Raw genomic sequence first — 23,967 nt, 5'->3', positions numbered from 1 at the left:
AAATGTAGCATTCGACAGAGCCTAACTGAACACTGGTGGCAGGCATGCATTATTAAAAATGCTGGTACAAGGTGGGTGGGTGAATAACACGTTGATACATAACTGAAACAAGATGAAAAGATCCAGTATAATTTACCTATGCAAGACTGCATTTTTTAAAGTACCAAGCTTTAATTTTATGTTTCACTTCAGCTCACTATGTTCTCTGGAACTTCAGTTTCTCCTGTAAAAACTGGCTATTTCTGGTTTCTGCATTTACAAGGATACCACAAGAATTCAATTTAGTAAATTAATTGGGGGGCAGGGGAGAGGAGGAAGGGAAGTGAAAATGCTTTGCTTTAGTAAGTCAATTTCTCAAACAAATAAGATTCTGGGTTCCTATTACTTCCCTCTTCTGTTCCGTCTCACTTATGGCACTTAAGACACAAATCCTTATTTCTGAATGCTTCCATATTGGAGTGTTTCTGTGCCTGTAAGACTGCGGTATGGCTTTGACTAGTTTCTGTAGAAAGGCAGGATACAAATCAGAGTAATAATTTTTAATGAATTGTTGCAAACCACTAGAGAGCTTCAGCTATGGGGTAGTATAGAAATAATAATAATAATAATAATAATAATAATAATAATAATAATAATAATAATAATACATGTCATCGAAAAATAGATGCCTGTACAGATAAGCACCTTCAAGAGATTGAACTTTCAGGGCCTAGCAAATGGATCACTGCAGAAACAGGGACAGTGATCCTGCACAATGCTAGCGTGGACAACGTGGTGCATCCAGATCAGAGGTTGCTGCCTTATGGGTGGCTTCCATCATTTATTGCAAAGTTATAATGACTCTTTTAAGTTTATCTTGCATTTATTCCTGCAGCTGTCAGCATGGTTTGAATATTATAATCGACTCTTCTTAACAGATGACTACAAGTAAGAGAACTTCAAGCAGCACAGTGTTTTATGAGAGCATAATATGGCATTGTCAAGCTTGCTCAAGGTAGATAAAACATAACGAATTCAAAGATAAGAGTGGCATCTGACTTACTGGGACAGGAACCGTTGTAGGAACTGGAACATTTTGACTATACATGTGCATAGGAATGGGTACATACACAGGTACTGGAACAGGCACAGGGACATATTCTTTTTCCCAGCCATCATCTACAACAAAAGACAATATACTATCCAGATAGATAGACAGATAGATAGATAGGACAATATAACCATGTTATATACTAGCACTAAGGACGTGCCATAAAATGATCAAATTACAATTGTATTTCTGGCTAAAGGCCATACAAGAACGTATTGCTTCTGTTCAACAATTACCTGTCTGACAAGATTTCGTTTGCATGTGGGGTTTACAGTATGTAGCTTTTGTCATTGTCAACGGTTTGCAAAGAACTGCTTTGTTCTTCATTTCTTTATTTGGTGTTGGGGAAGGAGGTGGTGCCGATCCCTGTAAATAAGTAAGGACATCACCCAATATAAGACCATTCCCCTAAAAAGGGCACCCAAACAATATTCAGTAATAGTTCACTCAACTTACATTAAAGTTTCTTCAATGTAGGGTAAGGCTTTCAATGGCTACTAGTCATGATGGCTATATGCTACCTCCCTGGTTCAGAGGCAGTGTGACACTGAATACCAGTTGCTGGGGGAAAAGAGCAGGAGTGGGCTATTGTCTTCATGTCCTGCTGGTGGGCTTCCCAGAGGCATCTGGTTGGCTGCTCTGAGAAACAGGATGCTGAACTATTAGGCCTTCCATTTGATCTAGCAAATTTCTTATATTAACCTGTTTCACACAACACGGTGGCAAGTTGTGGGTTAATTAACTCACAATTTGTTGGGACACACGGAGCATATGAACAGTTTCCAGTGTCAATAAACAGCCTATAGCTTGTTAGTGTGACGTCCGAACAGACACTCTGGGTTATTTATGGGTTAAACAAGCCAGGGTTAACCCAGCAATTATTTGTAGGCTAACTCTAGGTTGTTTAACCCATAAACAACCCAGAATGTCTGGGTTCAGACATCACACTAGAAACCTAAGAACAGAGTGTCCATAGTTTATTTATTGAAACTGGAAATGGCTTACTTAACTCACAGTTTGTCACCATGATGTCCAAACAGGTTCGTTCTCTCCAAAATGACAGCTCTTCTGGAGAAGGAAATCAATGTTTTGCTGCCTCTCCCTAGAGGGCAGTTCATGTGAGGAAATGTTTTTCATGAAGAAAAGGTGACAAGTCTTGAGCTAAGCTTTTACAAAATATAATATATCCTCAGCACAGACAATATACAGTATACACTTTTAAGTTCTGAGAAAATTAGCTAGTTAAAAATGTTTTTGATGGGGACCTGCTATGCAATTGACATCCATTAAGATCATTAGGAATTTTGCCACTATTTACAAAAATGTGAGTTGCAGATTTACATGTTTCCCCAACATTTAGGTGCTTATGACATGTAACAACTGAACCCATGCCATTTCAGGGCATAAGTGTATTCCCTATTAAATACAGTGGCTTCAAAGAGCTCAAAATCAGTTTTCTGTACCAAAGTCAGATATATAAACATCTTTATGTCTGTCTAGGGAAGAAGTGGGAGGTACCACCCAGTCGAACCTTGGCAAACTCTTTACTTTTAGGAAAGGGGCTGCCTTCTAGTGGACAGAGCACCCTGCTGTTCTAGCCCACTGGCAACAAGTAGGGAGATCACTCTAGTTTCAGTACTAGTTTGATTAGTCCCGCTTGCTCTCCCATTTATTATATTATTGAACGTCTAACTTAATGGGCCACAATATAGCCCAAGGAGCTTGATGTTGCAAGTTGCTATGATCTAGGGACCTGAGTTCAGAATCTTTGCCTCTGCTAAATAGCTAATGGTCAGGAATGGAAAAGAAAGAGATGTGTCTTGAATGAACTCACCTTCCCAAACTGAAGTGTGGGGAAGGTACAAATGGGAAGAACCCACAAGCATCACAGTAGCTGCCCTGCCTGCTGCTCTATGTCCAAACCCCTAGAGCGGCCATCCTGCCCCCATGTCGGATGGAAATGGAAAATTTTGCATCTTCCAACAGCCTCTTTTAATGGGAAGGGGGCAATGCATGTATGCAAAATTGTGTCTGCACATGGATCACACTCCCAGGATGGGGGTCTACATGCTTGTCTTATGTGTCTTTTTTTTCCCCCCTGGCAAACTAAGGAGGAAGTAACCTCCATGGGCTACAGTGTTCCTAAGGAATTGCTGAAAAGTTAAATACACAGGTAGATTCCCAAGCAATTCCAAGATTTGTGAAATATTCTGTGATCTTTGATGGTTGTAAAATAGATCTAAGCATCCCAATACATAATGGCACATTTACACATCGCAATAAACCATGGCTTATCATGATGTGTATGAACTGCAGTGAGACTTGGGTTCACATGCTCCCCCACTCCTCTTCCTATATGGCCATGATGACTTTGGAAGCTTCTATTTCCACTTTTACTGAGCCACCTATTTCATCTCAACCTGTGATTGTGATTAACACTAAGTAGTTAGTTTAAATAAGCCAGCTTCATAACTCACGATTTGTAGATGGCTTCTTTTGAAACTGACTATAGTTAAACCATGATCCTCAGTTCAGATGAAATGCATAGGATTGCCAACAAAATTTGCAACTTCAGGGCAAATTTCCTGTCTAATCATGAATTATGCAGCACCTTGGCCCACCTAAGACCATCTCAGAAACAGAAACTGGTAGAAATCAGGATTACCATTAGAAAGCATACCACAGAAAGCAGTACTCAATTCTCCAAAATAGGAATTTGACAAGATGGATTTTATTGTGTACCCAAATACAGGGAGCACAGCTATATATTTTGCAGTTATGATTTACTTACTGTGACTTTCGTTCGAGGAGTTTGACAACCCTGATCTATAAAGGAAAGAAGAAAAGATTATTATAATTCATTCTTTTACTTGAAGATGTAGAAGGTAAAAAAAACACGTTTGGATTCTAGTAGCACTACTGAATTATTCCTGGTTTTATATATCAACTGCCTAGTACTTCCAGGTTTCTTTGATCCTATGGAAATGTTATTAACCTAAGGAATTGATGATATCAAGGATCAGCGATTTGTTTGGGAGAACTTGTTAACCTCCTAAGAATGGGGAAAGTGTTATGTCCCGCTTCCGTTTTTTGCAAAGATTGCCCATATTTGGCAGCCGAGACATTGTCCAAGCAGGCCACTTTGATTTCATGTTGAGCTCTAGGGTAGTAAGTCTCCTCCTGCTTATCCAGCTGCCAAACACTGATCTGTATGTTGTAACAACAACTGCTCCAGTTACTTATCTTAGAAGAACGTTTTTTAGAAACTGGAAGCTTACATAGCATGGTATTCCTCACAGAATTAAAAACAGTGATTTACTGTGTGGTTGGTTAGGAGAAGTACCATACCATAATGCAAGTTTTCTGGTCCTTTCTGTGTTGCCATATTAGGTTCGTTTTGTTGACAGTAGAAACGCAGAAGGCAGTGCTGATCACAGAAATGTTTCATCTCTCCTCTCCACTGTACTTTCTCTTTAAGAGTTCCTTGAGTTTTACAACAGTCACACCTTGCAGCCTTAAAAACAATGTCAATGTTGTTAACTAGATTTCTTAGGAAAAATAATAACTACTACCATATTATATGTTGTAAACAGCATTTTACAAGGTATTTAGGCTCAGCATCTGAAAAAAGGGGGAAATTAATAAAGTAATTCCTTCCAAAATGTTTTTTAGCTGACACTGTTGTACCATGTAATTTCAACTATAGCATAACCTGCATGGCTTATCTTTTAAGATTTTCTTCTATTCCAGTGATACAAGATTGATTCTGACATACAAAGAGAAGAGCAAGGAAGGGAGGTGTTTGCCAAGAACAAAAATCCCTGCTAGATTACTAAAAGTAATAGTCAAAATATATTAAACATTACCATAACCCTTACAAACATATTCTAACCTAATTTACAGCAAGAGAGCTTGAGGAGTGTTGTGGTCAGAAGCATAAACTATAAATCGCTAATTCAAATCTCAGATGAATCCTGGGCGTAATACTGGTATATCTCTTGACATGTATCTTTAATAAAACTCAATAAATATAACATTAAAAAACCACACTGCTATATCTCAGAGTGGCACTGTAAAGATTGCTAAGGTTATTTGATTGTTTTAGTTTGTTGTTTTTAATTAATTGTTGTATCTGATAAATAAAATGATAAAAATATGCACAGCATTTTGAGCATTTCATATTTAGTGTGTGCATATATACTGTATTAATGAACTACAGCTGGATCACCAACCTTTTGGACAGTGTCCTTAACAACTTTTTTTTTTAAGCTTTTGAATATTTGTGGAATATTGTATTACCTTATAGTACCAATCTTGAAATTTTCTACAACACTCTTCACTGCAGAAATCTCTTACGACTCCATCAAGCTCTTTAGTTGCTCCCTTTTTACAGAGCTGAGAGCAATAATTGCACGTAACACATCGTAATCCTAACCGTCTTGCAAAGTCTTGTTTATAGAGCAGCTTGCAACCTGGGAAAAAGAAAATGGCATCAAGAATGGTTGAAACCTATAAAGTACTGAAAACCTATTGCCCAATAAAGCTTTTTTTCCCATAAGCATTACATATCTCCGCAAGATACTCTTGCAGTATGACGCTTCTTTAAGAAAAGACATTTAGCCAAGTCTCCTGGCTGACAATTGTCAATCTTCGGTTCAATACAAATTGCCAACTCCTGCAGTCAGAAGTAACAATCCTGCTATTGTTTACATACACATTTCCATCCAACGAAAAGTAAAGGGTTGTATATTCTTTCAGAGTTACATCTTTGTTTTGAACTCAACTGAAGTGGGACTGAATTAAAAATGACCACTTATGTAAATAAATGAAGGATTGTTACCACAGGAAACAATATTGCCAGGTTTATCATTTCATATACTAGAAATTCAGCTGCTTCCATTGAGGGTGGAGTATATCAACCTTTTTGCAGTGCACTGCTCCATCTAGTGAGGATACAGTGAACAAACCCATGAACTGGAATTGGATTGTTTCATTTTTCATAGGTAATAAGATTTTTAAAAAGCATTTCCCTAGTTAATATATGGCAATTCAATACATTTTCTCCACAGCTTTCTGAAATAAAAGACTGTTTTATCTCTTTATATTCCATCATAGCATAATTATAGCAATACCAAGGAAAGTAGATTCTCTCCAACAACATTTCTTCCAATGGTCCAAAAAAACTGAATACATTCTTAAACCCTAAAATGGACTTACTTTTAAAAGGACCCCCAATTCTTTCCTGTCCACTTGATTTTGCTACTACCTCCTAACAGAGAAAGGCCAGCTTTTTGCTACTTCTGCTGTTCTTCCTAACAAATAAAGGTCAGCTCTTCTGTACCATGTGGCAAAAGATTCACAACTAGAATAATTTTCAACCTCTGCTCTTTTTCTAGTTTCCCAGTTGATGGTTAGCTGGTTACCACCTCCAAAGACCACCAGTTCTTTGGAGTGTAAGTAAATGTGAAGCATTAAACCAACTTTACAAGAACAAGATCCAAGATCTTTTATCCCAAGAACAAAAGGGCAACATTCTAAACTTATCTCTGAGCATTCAAACATTTGCTCTGCTCAATCCGTTTTCCCCCTGTTGCTGTATATTATAGGAAAGACAAATCTGGTTTGTCCACTATATACTGCCCCAGTGACCACCATACAGCAAGCGGGGGGTGGGGAGAGGAGAGGAATCAATTCTGAAATCATAGGCTCAGTTTTCTGCCAAATAAGTCATCACCTATTTGTTACAGCAGTAATTGTGTGGACATGCATTGATACAGTCTGCTAGCCTACAACAGCAATTATATTTATTCGACTTACAAAATCTAGATAAGGAAAAATGCAAGATAGATTAAGAAGTGACACGCTGAATGCTGAGATCACTTTGCCTAGGTGCATCTCAAAATGAGCTGACAAAAAAAGTGTCAACTCAAGTAAGTGGCAGGCCACACCCTAAAGACCACATGAACTCCAGACACTTCCAGAATTGCTTTACAGACTTCCTGTTTTGTAAGGTTGAAGGTCTTCTATATTACATCTGCATATGGCAGTATTGGCAACTATATATACACCACAGCGACACAACACACCTTCACTACAGAATGGTCTCTTGATACCAGAAAATTTCACCGTTTCATGCAGAGTCTTCTCCTCTTGACAGTATTCACAGTATGTTACTATACAATGTAGCTTCTTATAGTCATCAGAACAAATTCTACTGCAGAACTGATATACTTTGTTCTAATGAAAAAATGAAATATCACAGAAGATAAAGGGACAAGTAACAATACTTCCAACATATTAGAGGCGGCATACAAGAAAATGGCAAAATGTTACTTTAACTTAAGAACTTTTATCCAAAGGAAATTATTTACATACACTATTTTACTTTATGAGAAGAGCTAATAGCTAGGAGTATTTTAAATGGAGATTCTGTTTGGTTATTTATTAGTTCTTTAAAATGTAAGATCAGACAACAACATCTACAGTATGTAAGGCTTGTATATGTCCTAATCAAAAGAACAAGAAATGTGGATTTTTAATTTATTATAAATATACTAAATATACAAATGGATCACACACACAACACAAAAACATATACTGTCACAAGTATTAAACATATAATAACTGTATTCTAAGTATATGCAATTCAATCTTTAATAACCAAAACAGTGTTGAACCAATGTTCTATATTTTTCCCTATTATTTAACACTATTATATACTGAAAAAGGTTATGAAGGAAAAGAAGAAGGCAAACTAAATATTCTAAATTATTTTATTAAAAACTATGGTTTTTTTTACCAGGCATCTGGCAATGTTAGGATAACTTGCGAGATTAGCAAAACTGAAGCCACTCTGCAGGAATGCAGAAGACAACACAGTTTTTAGCTATTCCCAAGTTAATGTTCTGCAGGTAACTTGCAACTCCTGCCCCCGTTACAGCAGCAATAAGAGCTTGGTCTGGCTGGAAGAACTATGCTGACTTTGTCCATTCCACATAACTTGCTATTGGCAAGAGAAACATATTTCTCCACACCCCGAAGTACCACTGCCTTTCTCCTAGACATGTTGTGTGGACATCAATACATGGACAATAGCACTTTTATGGGAGAAGAAAAGGCTGCCAATGCATTTCATTTTTGTAGGTAGGAAACATTAGATTTTTCTTCTACACATTTAATAATTTGGAATATGTATGTGTGGATTACAACCTACAGGAAATAGATATTAAAAAACCAGTCTTGTTGCATTTAGTCATATGGTGTCAGAGAGAGAAAGAATAGGCAAGATGAAATTGAAATACTTCACCTGACAGATCACTTAGTTTCTGTAACAAGCATTGAACCCAATCAGCTATCATTCAAGCATAGGTGTGAAAAATAAAATAGAATAAATTTAAGCCAACGTTATGCTGCTGATTATTTTGAGAATACGGCTGTAATCCTATACCCACTTACCCGGGTTCAATGGAGTAAGCTCCATTGAACTCAATGGGACTTACTTCTGAGTAGACATGTATAGGATGGGTGTGTTTGGGTTGGTTCTTGGCTGGAGAAGATAGGTAGATCTCAGATTATATGGGTCTTAAAAGTTGAAATGGCAGAAGAAAATGCAACAGTGTTGCTGCTAGTCATCAAGAATGTATTCCCTTTAGTTTGTCTTTAAGAGCCTCTTGAGTCCAAAAGCTCACATAACCTCTTGAGTTCAAAAGCTCACATAACTTACCACAAACATTTAAAAATAATATTGGGTTGGATCCGTTGGATCCTTTGGATCCAACCTATTGATATAAAGACAGATATCATTTCATGTCCTGGTGATTTAAACAGACATCTAATCTATAGAGCAGGGACAATGTTTTCATTTTCAGAAAAAAGTCTGTATGACCTTTCAGTAAACTAGTCAATATTTGTCCCTTATTAAAAAAGATGTTTAAATGATTAATAAAGATTAGTCATTTGTACGTGACACATTTAAAACTGATAAAAGAATAAGTTTAAAGAATAAGAGATTTAGGGAGCTATCCTATGGCCATTGCAGCGGTTAGACGGCCATAGGATATCTGGTTTTCCAGGAACCAACCTTAAAGCCCGCACTCCGAGGTCAGTTCCTGGAGAACTGACCCCCCCACGCTTCCATGCTGCCTTCGAGGCAGCGTGGAAGAGCCCCATCCTCCGCGGTCACAAGAGGAGTGTGGAGCGGCTGAAAAGGGCCGTTCCGGGGCGGGCAGAAATGCCTGCACGACACATCCAATGTGTCGTACAGCAGCCTCCTCCCCCGCTCAGTCTTCCCACAGCTAGACAGCCACAACTGGCTATCTAGCTGAAAATGCAGAGCAGAAGCACAGAGGGAACGATCCCCTGTATGCTTCTCCTGCTCTGCATTGGATAGGCGGTCACCTATCTGCATAGGATTGCGCCCTTAGGGTAGAATCCTACGCATGTTTAGAAAAAAGGTACTACAACTACTAGCATGCCCCAGCCAACCTGGATGGGGCATAGTGGGAGCTGTAGGACCTTTTTCTGTCTAAACACGTATAGGATTGCACCCTTAATATTTTACTGTAACATTTAACCAGTGACATTATACAAATATTAAACAGCATGTCAGCTTCATTTTATACATTTACAGCATGCAGTACACATCCCATTTTGGTAGAATTTACTTACTTCCCATTCCAGTACTTCAGGCTTTGAGCAGAAGGTATTTTTGCAATAATTGCATTTCAACTGAATATCACTTGGAGCCACAAACTGGCCATTGGTTGAAGACTGTACACTAAGAGTCTGAAAAATATATTTAAAATATACAGATCACTCTAGGAGGAATATAAAACAATAATGGAGTGTATTACTTTATTTTTTAAAAAGGATTCGTGGGAGTATGAATTATGATGAAGTAGGTTTTCTTTACACATTATTTCTGCTAAATTTCAAATGCTCTATATAGGATCATTCAGTAAATTTCTAAAGCTTAGTTTTACTATTAATACAATGTCATCAACGTACATGGCGAGTTAAAGCTACATGGCAAGTTAAAATATACATGGCAAGTTAAAATACACTGGTCCCTGCCCAAAAGGAGCCTTCAATCGAAAATGTCAACAGGGGTAGAGTCAAAAGGACAGGAGAGGCAAGGTTAAATATGAACATGAGGAAGAATAGCTACAAGTAACATTGGCTTCATTCCAGCTGGGACAAAGAGTAAGCCAAAGGTTTCACGGAAGAAGTGAGAGATGGTTGGCATCACATGGGTGTTTTGGAAAGGGGTTCCAGCTTCAAGGGCAAGCAAGGGAGAAAGGGGGAAGCTCTTTGAGAACTTCAGGCAATAGGCATGTAGTGGAGCTGGAAGAGCAAAAATCTCTGGTAGGGACATGTTAAGAGGTAAGCACAGACAGATGAGGTGGAGGTGTGAAGTAAGGACCAAGTGTGCAACTCTTCATGACCTCACCTCCTATTACAATTTCACCCCATTCTCCTCTTTAAACTGTACTCATTCTAAGGCACCTCTTTGCAGCATTACCAGATAAACACTGAATTAAACATTTTCACACCCCCATATCTAATAGTTTATATCTAGGGCAATCACTATAGTCAAACCGGCAGTTTTTATGAAAAGGAGCTGAGGGAAGTATTATTAAGGTCTGCCCATATACTGTCATTTGCGTTTAAACACATAGATCTATCACTACTTAATATTAATAATCAACAACTGACGCTTAGTACATAGTAAGTCTTCCAGAACAGGCTACCACAGCTCTTGAGCCCACATACATGGATAAGAGCAAATTAAGGCTGAATTTGAAGAATAAAGCTGAACGTGCTATATTAGCAAAGAGAAGTACTCAACAAATCCCCAGCCGCTTGTCTCTGGAGACTGTCTTCTTTTGACCCAGTTTGCATGTCCCAGTGGCAAATTGTGGGTTATTTAACCCACCATTTGCTGCTGTGATGTGCAACCTGGTCCTTTGACTCATCTTTCAGTTCCAACACTTTATTACTTCACATTTAGTGGAAATTTTAAAAATCCTAAAAGGTGGAAGATTGGAAAGTGCAAGTATCTGAGAAGCAACAGCAGGCTTGCTTGAATCTCTGTAGGCCAAGGGGAAGGGAAAAGTACTTTTTAGGCCTTAGAAGTTCTGAAGTTTTTCAAAGGCGTCAGCTATATATTTGTAACTTACCCACACAACATCTAGCTTTAGAATGCAAAAGAATGAGAACAAAGGCTTTACACTACATAAACTAATAAATGAAAGACGTTGCAGCACACAAGTCTAGTTCTACTCTAGGGCACAATCCCATAGGATAGATGCCCACTAGATGGAGCCTTCCATCTATGCTAAGCCGTGGCAGCATTATCCAGGCAGGGCAGGAGGAACAATAGAGGTGTTTTGCTTCCTGTTCCTCCTTTGTAGTATTTTATGCTAGACTGAGCCCATCTAGCTTGCTCACCTTCTTGGGGGTTAGGGAAGGAATTGAAAAGCATGTGGATTCACCAAATCCACTCCCTTTCTTCTCCTCACCCACCAGCACACCTTCTTTCCTCCCTCCCTGTCCTCTTCTGTGGTTGTAACACTGACCTCAAGGGAGGAAGTCATCATGGAGCTTTCCACAATTGCTGGGAAGGGTGACAGAAAAAACCCGAGTGGGGTTTCCTTATGGTTCCTCAGACACTGCCTAGGGTCCATAGGAATACTCTAAATCTAGTTTCACTTTCATTCACTTGATTCTGATGTATCTTCCAAGCCTATGGGTATTGGGCCAATAACATGGTAGACAAACCTGCAGCAACCCAGCGATCCCAAAGCTGTCATGCCTCCTCTGAAGAGGATTCCTTCAGCAGGCACATGACAAAAGCATACAACAATGGAGTCAGGAGATGCTGTTTCTGCCCTCTCTCACAAGAGTGGTCTCCAATAAGCAAGTATGGTGGAGCACCACCAAAAGCAATCAAGGCTCCATATTTCAAATTCTATGGGAACTCACTGTGTATATCTAGTTCAGCAATTTTAATATACTATACTACCTTTATCTGAGAATGTTATAAAACCAATTACAAAAAAATTGTCTATTTTGTTTCTTGCTCTATTAAGTGCATTAAGTGAATGTTGCATATATATTACTTACTTGTGTGTAAATGATATTGCCTAAGTTAACTATTTTTGAGGTAAAAGTTACAGCAACCCAATTAGAACTACTATTTCTGTGATGCGATGTTTGCCAAATTAGAAAAGATATCTTACCTGTAAGTTTCCACTCCAGTGAAAATGAGGGCAGTCTAGATCCACAGATTGCCTTCCTTTCCACCGGACAAGAATATTATCAGCCACAAACATCAGATGGGAGCTGTCCATCCCTCTTTACATACATAGCAAACTTACCCCAGTTTGTATTCACTGATTTGAATGATGGCTCATAAACAAGTAGCGCAGCCCCTTCCCATGTCCCTCCCCAAACCAACAATTCCAAGGGAGAAAGAGGTTGAGCAGAACAGCCTACATATACATTTATGAACCACAGAAGAAATCAATACACCTAACGCCTCTAGAAGCAGACTGAAATGTAGACTAGGAACATGAAAATAAAAATAAGCAAAGAGTAGCCCAAAAGTGTGTCTAGTAGACAACGTACAAAACAATTAAAGACAAAGAAAAAACTGTCTTAAGGACTATTTTTCACAATTTTTACAGAAAAGGGACATCCAGTTTGGATGATAATGGAAGCAGCCAGAGTTATAGGTATAAAAAGAGATGCAGGTCAAACATATTCTAGCTATTTCAAGAGAGAGAGAGAGAGAGAGAGAGAGAGGATATATAGATATAAGTTTTCAAATATAAGCTCAGTCCAAGATGACCCAGAAGACCAAGAGTGTCCTTGATTTAAAGTATAGCCAAACTATATTCCATTTAATGTAACTTCTCTTTGAAAGATTGTATAAACTTTCCAGAGATTCATGATCAATTTAAAACGAGTTGCTAACAAGTCAAAGTCAAATCTGGAGGCAAGATCAAGAGGATTTCTTGAATGGGTTGATCCAAGAAATGCTTACGTGTTTTATTAATAATTTGGACACAGTTAAAATGCAAAGTAGTTATTAAGTCTGCAAGCAATGGGTACAATCTAGCCAAAGTTAATCAGTTTTAAGACCCACTGACACACCTACTAATAGTGCCTGAGTATATCCCAAACTCAATAGGACTTAACAGTACTTAACTTTGGCTGGATCATGCCTATTAAAATCAGAATGCCTTCTTACAGTGGCATCTTAGGACTTCTCATTTACACAAACCAAGTTGGCAAAATGTTAGGAAAGCAACACAAACCAAAGGCCTGTTCAGCATCAAGTCTCATCTGCTCATATCAAATCTAGACCGAAGCATAGCCATATTCTGTACATTCAAACACAGATGAAACCTGGTTATACAACACATCATTTGAAGGTAAATCCCTGGAAGATGTAGGCCAAAGCATATTTGGTCCTTTAAGTAAAACCAGTATCAAAGCCAAGAGCAAGCAGTGGGCTACTTGGGAGACATAGTCTACTAAGCAACATAAAACATTATTCCCCTCATTTAAAGGCACATTTATTTTAAAACTGGCTAGGGATAATGTTCTTCACAGTTCTGCCACTTAAAAGTATTGCAGTGAAAATACATGGCAGCCTAGTTAAATATACATACACTGAAGCTTGAAATGCTGGCCAGATGGAATGAACACAACCTGGGCTCTAGAAACCAATCCTCTATTCTGTACAATGTAATTATCTTCTCTAAAAAAAAAAAAAGGATTACATCAGTTGTAATCGAGTTTGGTTGGTAAGTTAAGACACTCTGTTTTTCTTGCAGCCAGAAGGAGCCTAGAAGTTAAAAGCCTACCTCACACTGGGATAAAGAGATTAGAAACTGCCTCCGACCAACTTTTACTCATTGCAAAATATGAGCAGGTAGGAAGCACGCTTCTATCACAGTAGTGCCTGAACCACAAAATTGTGTGGTTATCTGTGAGTTTTAATATTCAGGGTCAAAGGAGAGCATGTGTCCAAGTAACTATGGGATTTCCCAGACCAGGTGCTCAGGGTAGAAAAGAGAGTACAAATAGCCTGTTTCAGTGCAGGGGAATGGGGAGTGGAATCCAAATTCCTCTAGAAGAAAGCTCTCAACATGAGAGCCCTTGAATTTTGAAAATTACTCTCATACATGCATTGAGAAAAGCCAATATTGGATGAGGCACATTGGAAGGCTCATTTCTTTAAACATATATTTATAAAGAGTCGCTTTTAACCATAAGTAGTAACACAATTATTTAATATGAATATATTAGGAGTACCTAACAGACATGCATAGAAAAATACATATCCAGGGAGGAAGAGATTTAACACAACAGCTAACCTGAAATTTAGCTACACAACTGGAACTGCAAAAGTTGTACAGTATTCCATCAGGCATTGTGGCTTGATACTGAGGTAAAGAGTTTCGCTTACAAAAGTGGCAAACAATTCCCATACCTAAAAGAAAAATGTAGTTTACAAAGAAAATAAATGCAAATGTACATGGTTATGAATGACAAGTTGGCATTTCTCAAAGTTGTATCAATGGTTGTGTTTGGACAACCATGACCCGGTTCACAAGTCACGGCAATTCCTGAGTTGTCTAACCCAGGAATTGTCTGGGCTAAGCGGTAGCAAGCGAGCCAATGTCTCCCAAGGTGTTGACTGAAAGTGGAAGCGCCGAGTGCCAAGGAGGAGGCAGTCCGCTTGTTCCCTTGCCCGTGGCCAGAACAACCCATTGGTTGTCATTGCATGTGAACCAGGTCTATATTTCAGCTTAACAAGCCAAGATATTAACACAGCTTTTCCTGTGCTACCCCTTTATCTTCTCAAGCAATCAAACCTGGAAGTGTCTAATTGACCAAAGTTTCTCATTTTGTCTGAAGTGGGAAACTATGGTGAACTAGCTTTGGAACAAGCCAGAATATTAAACCAGCTTCAAAGTGTAGTTTACTATCCTGGCTTGTTACCTTAGTTTTGTGGTTCAGACAATGAAGGTTTAATTAGATGCTTCCAGGTTTGATTACTCTCCCTGTGAAGGAGCAAAGGGACTGCATGAGCAAGCAAAAGATGATTGTCTGAACAGGGCCAATGTGAAAGCTGTATTTAAGTATCTAGGTTTTCAAATAAGTTAACATTAGAAACTTTTTACTAAGTCATGCCTCTCTAAATTGAAATACAATATTTTTGTGGGGGTTTCAAAATGTATGCTGATAAATGTTGATATATAGCTTTCCAAACAAATTCAGCTAATTTTCTAGTATTTTAATCTATTTACAAAGTTCCTGTCCTAAGCAAAACATGTTATGTCTGTATGCGAAAAGGATAATGGTATCAATCACGTATACACCAACAGAATTTACCACTTATTCAGTTTGGTCAAGGCAGACAGCACTGTTGCTAGCAATGTGTCTTCTTTGATCTACCAATATTCTTTTGCCACCATAAAACGTAAGCCTCAAAATGCTAGAATGAATTCAAGTCAAAAGTGGATGCGACCATTACATGTCCAATTAAAAACAAGTTGTAGCTGACCAAAATATGAGCTGAAATACTAAAAAGTCTACACGCATAAAGCAAGGGCAGGGGACCTTTTTGCATTCAGGGGCCAGACTTCCCCCTGGACCAATCTGGTGGGCTGGATGATGTTAGGGGGTGGGGACTCAGTCCCAAAGCCCCATCCCTCCCCTGATATCACCTGATCCTCCATTCCCCATTTCACTTTTTTCCATGCAGAGAGCTCTGTGCCTCTCTCTGCATCTAGAAAAGTAAAACGGGAGGGGGGAATGACATCAGAGGTGGGGGCAGAGCCTGTAAAACATTATAGCTCTAATACATAACCGATAAGCATAATTAAGATTTTTTAAATGTCCTGAATGTAATTTGAGCCTAAACTAACTTCAAAGTTCTATTTCAGAGGGAAATCAGACAGAAGCAATAAGTGAAAAAGACTCCCCTACAGTGGAAAATTATTTTATGATTACTGTTGGAAACACACCACCCTTTTCACTTACTTTGTGATTTTGCATATTTTGATTTGTGTGTGTTCATGCATGCGGTTGAGCAGTATGGCTCCATATATCCATTAGGTCCTATGCACTGTGTCATGTCAAAAAACCTGCACTGAACTCTGCAACCAGTACAAGCTGTTAATTTGCCATATTTCTAAAAAGCAAATAAAAAACAAAAGCAAAAATTACATTAGTTATAACTTATTCAAACTGATGTATTACAACAGGCATGCTGTAATTTTCTACTATCCTCTCCAAAGTTCAGATATTGTCACAGTTGTGCAAAGTCATCACACACTAGAGCCATACGTACATATATTTTAAAGCATGTAGAATCCACATAAGGTGGAGTGAGACAGCAACTACCCACCCTGTCTATGCCTATCTCACCGCAAGCCCACGCATTTGACATAAAATTTAGTTCTTAGCAGGAAGGGATTCAGAAGACTTAGCCCTGAAAGTAATTATCTGTCCTAAACATTATGAGAAAAAACAGAACAAAAACAAACAAGATTTTGCTAGCATAGGGTTGTATCCAATGGGTGGCATCCAGTGCTAGTCTAATTTAAGTCCCATTCATTGCAATGGGTCTACTATAATTAGGACTAACACTGGATATAACCCAAAGGAAAGAACAAGTAGGGACAAATATGTAATGATCATACTTCCTGAAGCGACTAAAAACATGTGTGCTGTTAAACATGAAATAAATAGGGTTGTGTGCATTTAAACACAAGTATATGGCTCTAAGCTTTTCAAAGACCCCGAAGTTATTAATTATATGTTGTGTTTCTGCACATGATACATTCAAGGTGGCTTGAAAGTCAGCTGTATTTACAAGTTCCATAAAGAGGTATCATGAGAAAATTGGGAAGAGAGGAGAAACTCATGCCACAGAATCTTGAAAATGTATGGCTTCGAATATAGCCTGAGCAAAGGCTCACTTCAAAAATCTTTTCTTGACGTGTGAAATCACCACCTTGTTGTAGAAAAACATATAAGGCTAAGTTTTCCACACAAAAATGATTAGTGCCTTTAAAGCTTCTGGTCAAAAGTTAAAAGTGTCCCCTTTAATCCTAATATTTTGACTTGGTTAACACTCTTACTTCAAAGAATCGGGAAAAAAGCTAGAGAAACTCCAATATTACAGTTATGGTTGCAACCAAATGGTAACATCTTCAGTTTCATCTGTGCCACTTGAAGTATACATTCCTAAATGCCAAATTTGATTCAATTTGTATCTGATCTAGGGCAGTATCCACAGTGTCATTCCACAAACTCAAATAGCACTAACGGAGCTCCGGTGAATTTTTCTGTTACACAAGTGTAATGGACAACTGCTTGCGCAACCACACTTATACAAACATAACTTTAGTTAGATTGTCCTCTTGCGCATAGTTTGGAACCTAGTTTCCACTAGTGCACCATCATTTGGGCTAACAGAAAGTCAGGCTTGAATTCCGCTCCATGTCTAGAGATATAAAGGCTTCGGGAAAAAACAGAAAGAGGGGGGGATTGTTCTTTTCGAAGTTTTCCCAAAATACTTTGGGGGGAAAAAAACTGTTTCCCCCTCATTTTTCTGGTCCACCCCATTTTATTCTTTTTTTTCCAGGCCTTTGCATCTCTAATCATGTCTCGGCAAAAACACATGAACATCTACCACAAAGAGTTGTGGGCAATGCTCAGAAGATCTGAAGAAAGGAAATTATTCAGAACAGAAAAACCCTGATGGATGTTAATACAATGACGTGCTTTTCTCAAAAAATCCATGAAAAGCACCATAAGGTTTCACCTAGTAACTCTCACCCAGTAACAACCAAATTCTTACACAAATGTTAGTTACCGTGTAACCTTCACCATCCCACAGGCAACCATTGTGTCTGCACAATGTCCCATGGAATCAAATACTGTGAAGAAAAGACTAGCTGGAACATAAAACCATGGATGAACCTCTGGAAGCCTTGGGCTTGCATCTCCACCCCCCCCCCCCCGGAGTGGCTGCAAGGAGACTGGAAGCTTCTGCCTCAGTTTGTTGTTAATCACAGTTTAGCATTATATCCATCCTCTAAACTGTGGCTAATCTTAACTATTGCTAGTGGAAAAAACCTAGATTCATAAACTATTATTTGTTTTCCCTAATCACAGTAGTTGAAGTTCTGATTTCACAACCAGCTGCTATTAATCTAAAAAAATGTATGTGAAAATATCTGAACTCTTCATAGCTGCACACATTGTAATCACTAAGTTATGGTAACACAGCCACTAAGTGAACTAAGAGGTGAATAACTCTTATGATCAGAAATGCGTAGTATGTGCAAGGTGGAAACTGAACTCCAGTGCAAATTCTGGCTACTTTGAAAATCACAGATTTATCAAGTTGGAAGGGACCTTTGAAGTCATCTAGTCCAACCCCGCCAATACAAAAAATCCACTGCTAAAGCATCCCTGATAAGTGGTCATCCAGCCTCTGCTTAAAACCTCCAATAGAGGAGAGTCCATCTGTACAAGGCAGTCTGTTCTACCGTTAAACAGTTTGTACTGTTGGGAAACATTATGAACATAAAAAGAAACCTGCTGATTCAGACCAACAGTCCATCTAGACTAGCTTCCTGTATCCCAGAGTGGACAAGCAGATATTTCTGGGGAGCCCACAAGCAGCACATGAAGACAACAGCCCTCTTCTGTTGCTTCTCCCCAGCAGCAAGTATTCAGTGTCAAACTAGTTCGGAACTCGGAGGCTGCATATAGCCATCATGACTAGTAGCAAATTATGCGGCTCGGGACTGCAGTACCTGACAAGAGTGCCTCTCCTGGCATGAACCTACTCTACTCATATGCTACTCTCATTGTCTAAGGCCTTCCTCCAAGGGAAGCTTGAAACATGGCAACAAGAGAGAGGGACTTCTTGGTGGCAGTCCCCTGATTATGGAAGTATCTCCCTAGCAAGGCATGCCTGGAGCCAACATTGTTATCTTTTTGGTGCCAGGTCTTCTACTTTCAGACAGCATATTATAAGGTTTTTAATTCGGGTCTTGGATTTATTATTGTTGATGGTTAAAATTATTTAGGTGTGTATGTGTGTTTATATGTAAGCTGTTTTTATATTATGCACAATATTGTATTTTTAAGTTTTTAATCTTTGTAGACCACTGAGAGAGCTTCAGCTATTGGGCGGTACAGAAATGTAATACATAAAATGGATATATTGAAAAATTTACAGCTTAAAATATAGGAAATTGTGATTTAGACTTGTTGGAAGAACTGGTTGCACATTACAGTATTGATTCATGAACAGCATGAAATACTTCCTGCATATCCCATGTTTTAATTTAAATAACCCTGCCTATGCATGTTTAAGTCTCTTTTCATGTTCCATGGCATGTTGAAAGGCCTTTTCGTTGCCCCTGGTGGTTTACATCCAAAGTGAAATCAAACTGCATAATGGGGGAGGTGGCACTTACAAAGGAGATACCTCCACCAATAATTTGAGGTTTTTAAGCTGTTGCTCCTATAAAATGAATAAGTGTTTCCTGAACTTTCACTGTCCCAGACAGAAATCTGGTTAGGTGCCCTCTACCGACTACAACCTTGAGAAGTTATAATTTTTGGCTCAATGGCATTACTCATGTGGCCATCACATCTGGTGGCAGCAAATTCTATATATTAATTACATGCTTTGTGAAGTGGTACTTCCTTTTCCCAGTCCTAAATTTCCCAACATTCAGCTTTCCACTGAACCAGAAAGGCAGAAAAACTGCTTGCTATCCCGTCTCTACACTGTGAATAATTTTACAAACAGGGTTTATAACTCCCCTTATTCACTGTATTTTTAAACTACAAAGCCCCAAACACTGTATTGCTCCCACATTGTTTTCGTTTCTCTTTTCCACCAATACAATATTCTTTTTGAGAACCAACAACAAGAACTGTGCATAGTATTCCAGATGTGGATGCACAATAGATTTTTTTTATTAGGACATTATGGATACTGGCAGCTTTATTTTTGACCCCTTTGCTAATAATCCTCACCATGGAATTCACCTTTTCATAGGTGCCACATGTCAGCACTTTCATTGAGCTTCCCATAACCACAAGATCTCTTTTGTAGCTAATTCTGCTACAAATGATCAAAAGCAAAGGCAATATACTTTTAGTTTCTCTGAAAAAATGGCTACCCCAATGTTCAAAGTTTCAGTTATATTCCAATATAAGCCAACTGCCTTTTATATAATAGAAAAATGTCCACTTATGGAGCAGACAACAGGGATGCTTTGTTTCCATAACCTATCAGATATTATAGGTGAAACTCACAGGGCCATGTGGGAAACGTATGCATATGCAGCAATGGCTTCCAAACCTTGCCCTCACTCTGGCAACATGCAAAAAGTTGCTCCCACAGAAGGACTAGACAAAAATAACTGAGGGAAATCACATGTAAATCATAACTGGAAGCTCTGCTTAAGACTTGACCTGCTTGATCCTTCTTTAAACACTGCTCAGTATGTGTTTCAGTTACACTTAGTGCTTGCTTTAGGGCACCCATATCTTACTTTAAGTTTAGATTGTCACGTTGGTATGGTGGGTGATTAATGAGGAATGCAGCTCAAAACAGCCATAATTTCATTATCTGCATAGAAGATATTCTGATGCAGTCTGGCAAGGCCATCTACAGACAGCCCTGATATATGAAAATAAGATTCAGAAAAACTGCCTTAAAAGCCTGGAGAACATCGGATTGCTGGAACAGTGGTTTATTTGAATTAAAAGAAAGCAGGAATTTATCTGTAGAGCTTAGATTTGTATAGAAACACAGCTTTGAAGCACAGAAAAAGTGTTTCCACACACATTCTTTAGAGAGCACATCCTCCAGCTGAGAAGCGATCTTGGGGAGTGGCCATGTCTCAGTGGTAGAGCACATGCTTTGCATGCGGACAGTCCCAGGTTCACTCCCTTCGCCTAAAACCCTGGAGAGCGGCTGCCGATCAGACTCAACAATCAGGCTAAATGGACCAATGGTCTGACTTAAAGCAGCTTCCTATGTTTCCAATTTTTCAACTCAATGGAAGGGGCAAATACTACCAACAGCTGAAGCATAATAATAGAAGAGCCCTACAAAAGATCCCATTGTAAATTAAGTAAAGGGCTTTCTTGGCTAACTACATTAAAGTTTTCATGACTTATTTTGTTCAGAGGCAGTATGCCACTGAATACAAAGTGCTGGGAAGCATCCACAGAAGGGGGCTGTTGCTTTCATGTCCTGCTTGTGGGCTTCCTGCAGGCTTCTGGTTGGCCACTGTAGGAAATAGACCACTAGTATGATCCAACAGGGCCCTTACATTTGTAATGTTTCCTTCCTCTCTTTCCACTTTCCTCAAGACCTCATTTTAGTCTTTCCGTTATTCCTTCAAGTTTATAATACACACGTTGTTGGCTCAAACTAGAGTTAAAATGTCACCTAAATATTTGCTTAACAGGAAGTTATATTCCATTTGCTGAACACTCTGAAAAAAAAAATACATTTGACCTAGGCACTCGGGAAGAAGACATGATACCCATCATGTGATACAACATATGGAACACTGGCTTTCATAACTATGCGGAGCACTACTTCGATTTCAAAACTCAAGTTGTGAGTTGGATTTTCTTCAGCAGAGGGAGATTCATCAAGGATTTTAAATGAATAGCTTTATTGGAATTGGAACTCCTAGGAAAGCTATTGAGAAATTGTTAACCCAGCTCTCTCAAAGCAATCAATACAAGATGTTTTTTGTAAAATGAGAAGTGAAGAGCAATTAAAAATGTTTAATGTTGCATAATTAACAATCTGAAAATGAAAATAGGTTTTTAAAAGTAGTTATTATATTAAAGGGAAGACACACAGAGACACAAACAGGTTTACAATGAATTCTGGGTAACTTATGAAAACTAACTGGATACAGAGTTAAAGGCCCATTACTTGGGTCAAGAAGTTATTTGAGGGATGAAGAATTGTGGGATTTGATAGCCAGGATCACAGTTTATCTGAAGAGTGCTGAAATGTAAAATTTGTTACTTCATTATCCAACTTTTTAACTTATCAATTAATGATTTTTAAAAATTGTATAAAGCAGGGGTATATCACCAGATGTTTTTGACTTCAACTCTCAAAGTCCCTGCCAGCATGGCTAATGGTTAGGAATGCTGGTAATGGAAGTCCAAAAAAATTCTGGAGATCTATTTTCTGCTCACCCTGGTATATGGCACACACATCAAAAAACTTTATATACTGATATCTATAGAAGAATTTATAGATTTAGGTTTAATTAGTAAATTCTGAGCAAGGAGTTGTTTCCTCAAAGATATAATTCAGAATTAATTTTATCTAGCTTGAAACATATATGTTCAATCTCTAGTCCCTACCTCAGAGATCTTTGCTGAAAAGAGGGATCTGTATCAGGATCGCTGGGATGTGTGCATACGTGTGTGTGTGTGTGTGTGTGTGTGTCTGCGCAGATATATGCGGCCCCCCAACCTGAGCCAGCATTGCATGTGGCCTTTGGGATCAAAAAGGTTGTGCACCTCAGTCTCAGTCACTGAATAGACTGCGTACGGGTGTAACAAGATCTAGAGACACTTCGAATAAATGGGGTTATCTGGTGATCTCTGCCCTATGCGACTGCGGAGACTTGCAGACAACAACACATATGTATACTTGCCCTTTGTGCCCTGACCAATGTACACACGAGGACCTTATGACAGAACGACAGAACGCAATTAATGTTGCTAGTTTCTGGGCAAGATTTGTCTAATTTTTATATATTTTAACTTCTACATTTTATATTTTAAATATTATGTGTTATAGTATGTTTTTTAATTGTGATGCTTCTGACACGAATAAATAAACCTCAATCTAACGCAATATATCATATTTTGACGTAATATTATAAGAAGCCATTTAGTTTGACATGACAGCAAAGACTTTGTACAAGTTAACTGTGCTGAAGAATATAGTAACTGAGATTGCAGTAATGTTGAGTAGACACTGTGGGGAAGAGCTCAAAATGCTTTTTCTCCCAGAACAGGAAGCTGAGCTATGAGGAAATAGCCTTTTGAAGTATGATGCTGAGCAAAGGTGTTAATGGATAAAGAATGTCAACATTAGATGGAACTGGAAGCCCTCTTAAGAATGAGCAGAAAACAAAGGAATGAACTAGAATGTTCAATAAAGATAACATCATTTTTGTTCAAAATAAATTATTTGGAAAAACTTGGAAGAAAATCAGATATTTAACTGGAAGGGGATCTCAAAGTAATCTGATCTACCCTGATTCCACTATTTTCAGCATGTCATTCACTTGGCCTATCTATTTGGCTGCTTTTTACAATCAATACAATCCTTCAGAAATGTTTGGATAAAGTATCAGCCATGCTAGATTCCTCCAAGCATCTAGTTCAGCTATCCTTTGTACAGAGGTCTTACTTGCCACTTAAAGTAACAATTGTGTATGGAATGCGAGGACAGAAGAAAGTACTTAACTACTGGCATTAAAATAATGAAGACAGCTTGCCCTTACAATGTGCTCCTGGATCAATCCTCTTTGTCTCTTAGGTGCAAATTTTCTTCTAGACCTTAAGGTTTGCTGAAAGAAATAAAAGCCTACTACTTTTTCCAAAAGTAGAAGACATATGAGAGACTGCTGGAGGGATCAAACTGTTCCTCGTGATGGTCTTCCATTAATATTTGACATGTGTCCTATTTTGGTCTTCAGAAGGGAGAGAAAACAAGTGGTACATGCAGGAAGTGAGAAAAATAAGGTAACATAAGCCAGAACAAGTGGGATGAT

At 38.5% G+C, this 23,967-nt stretch overlaps 1 protein-coding gene across 20 annotated transcripts in view; it reads right to left on the bottom strand.

Annotated features, from left to right (window-relative positions):
- The window catches only part of ZMYM2 (zinc finger MYM-type containing 2), an 80,996-nt gene that overhangs the window by 11,176 nt on the left and 45,853 nt on the right, over positions 1 to 23,967 (bottom strand). For 11 of the 20 annotated variants that reach the window (XM_084842813.1, XM_084842809.1, XM_084842815.1 and 8 more), the window contains 7 exons: positions 9,758 to 9,874; positions 7,177 to 7,327; positions 5,390 to 5,562; positions 4,439 to 4,604; positions 3,882 to 3,916; positions 1,327 to 1,456; positions 1,043 to 1,158 (listed from right to left, as the gene is read on the bottom strand). In XM_084842813.1, coding sequence (XP_084698939.1) covers positions 1,043 to 1,158; positions 1,327 to 1,456; positions 3,882 to 3,916; positions 4,439 to 4,604; positions 5,390 to 5,562; positions 7,177 to 7,327; positions 9,758 to 9,874 — 888 coding nt within the window. Of the gene's footprint in view, positions 1 to 1,042; positions 1,159 to 1,326; positions 1,457 to 3,881; positions 3,917 to 4,438; positions 4,605 to 5,389; positions 5,563 to 7,176; positions 7,328 to 9,757; positions 9,875 to 14,475; positions 14,592 to 16,147; positions 16,299 to 23,967 lie in introns of all 20 variants that reach the window. The other 9 variants (XM_084842799.1, XM_084842803.1, XM_084842800.1 and 6 more) reach the window with 1 other exon arrangement.

Source organism: Heloderma suspectum, chromosome 3 (assembly GCF_057233095.1).
Source record: "Heloderma suspectum isolate Gila_16-S chromosome 3, 16-S_ref, whole genome shotgun sequence".
Classification (NCBI taxonomy): Eukaryota; Metazoa; Chordata; class Lepidosauria; order Squamata; family Helodermatidae; genus Heloderma; species Heloderma suspectum.
This window is presented reverse-complemented; position numbering and strand designations above follow the sequence as displayed.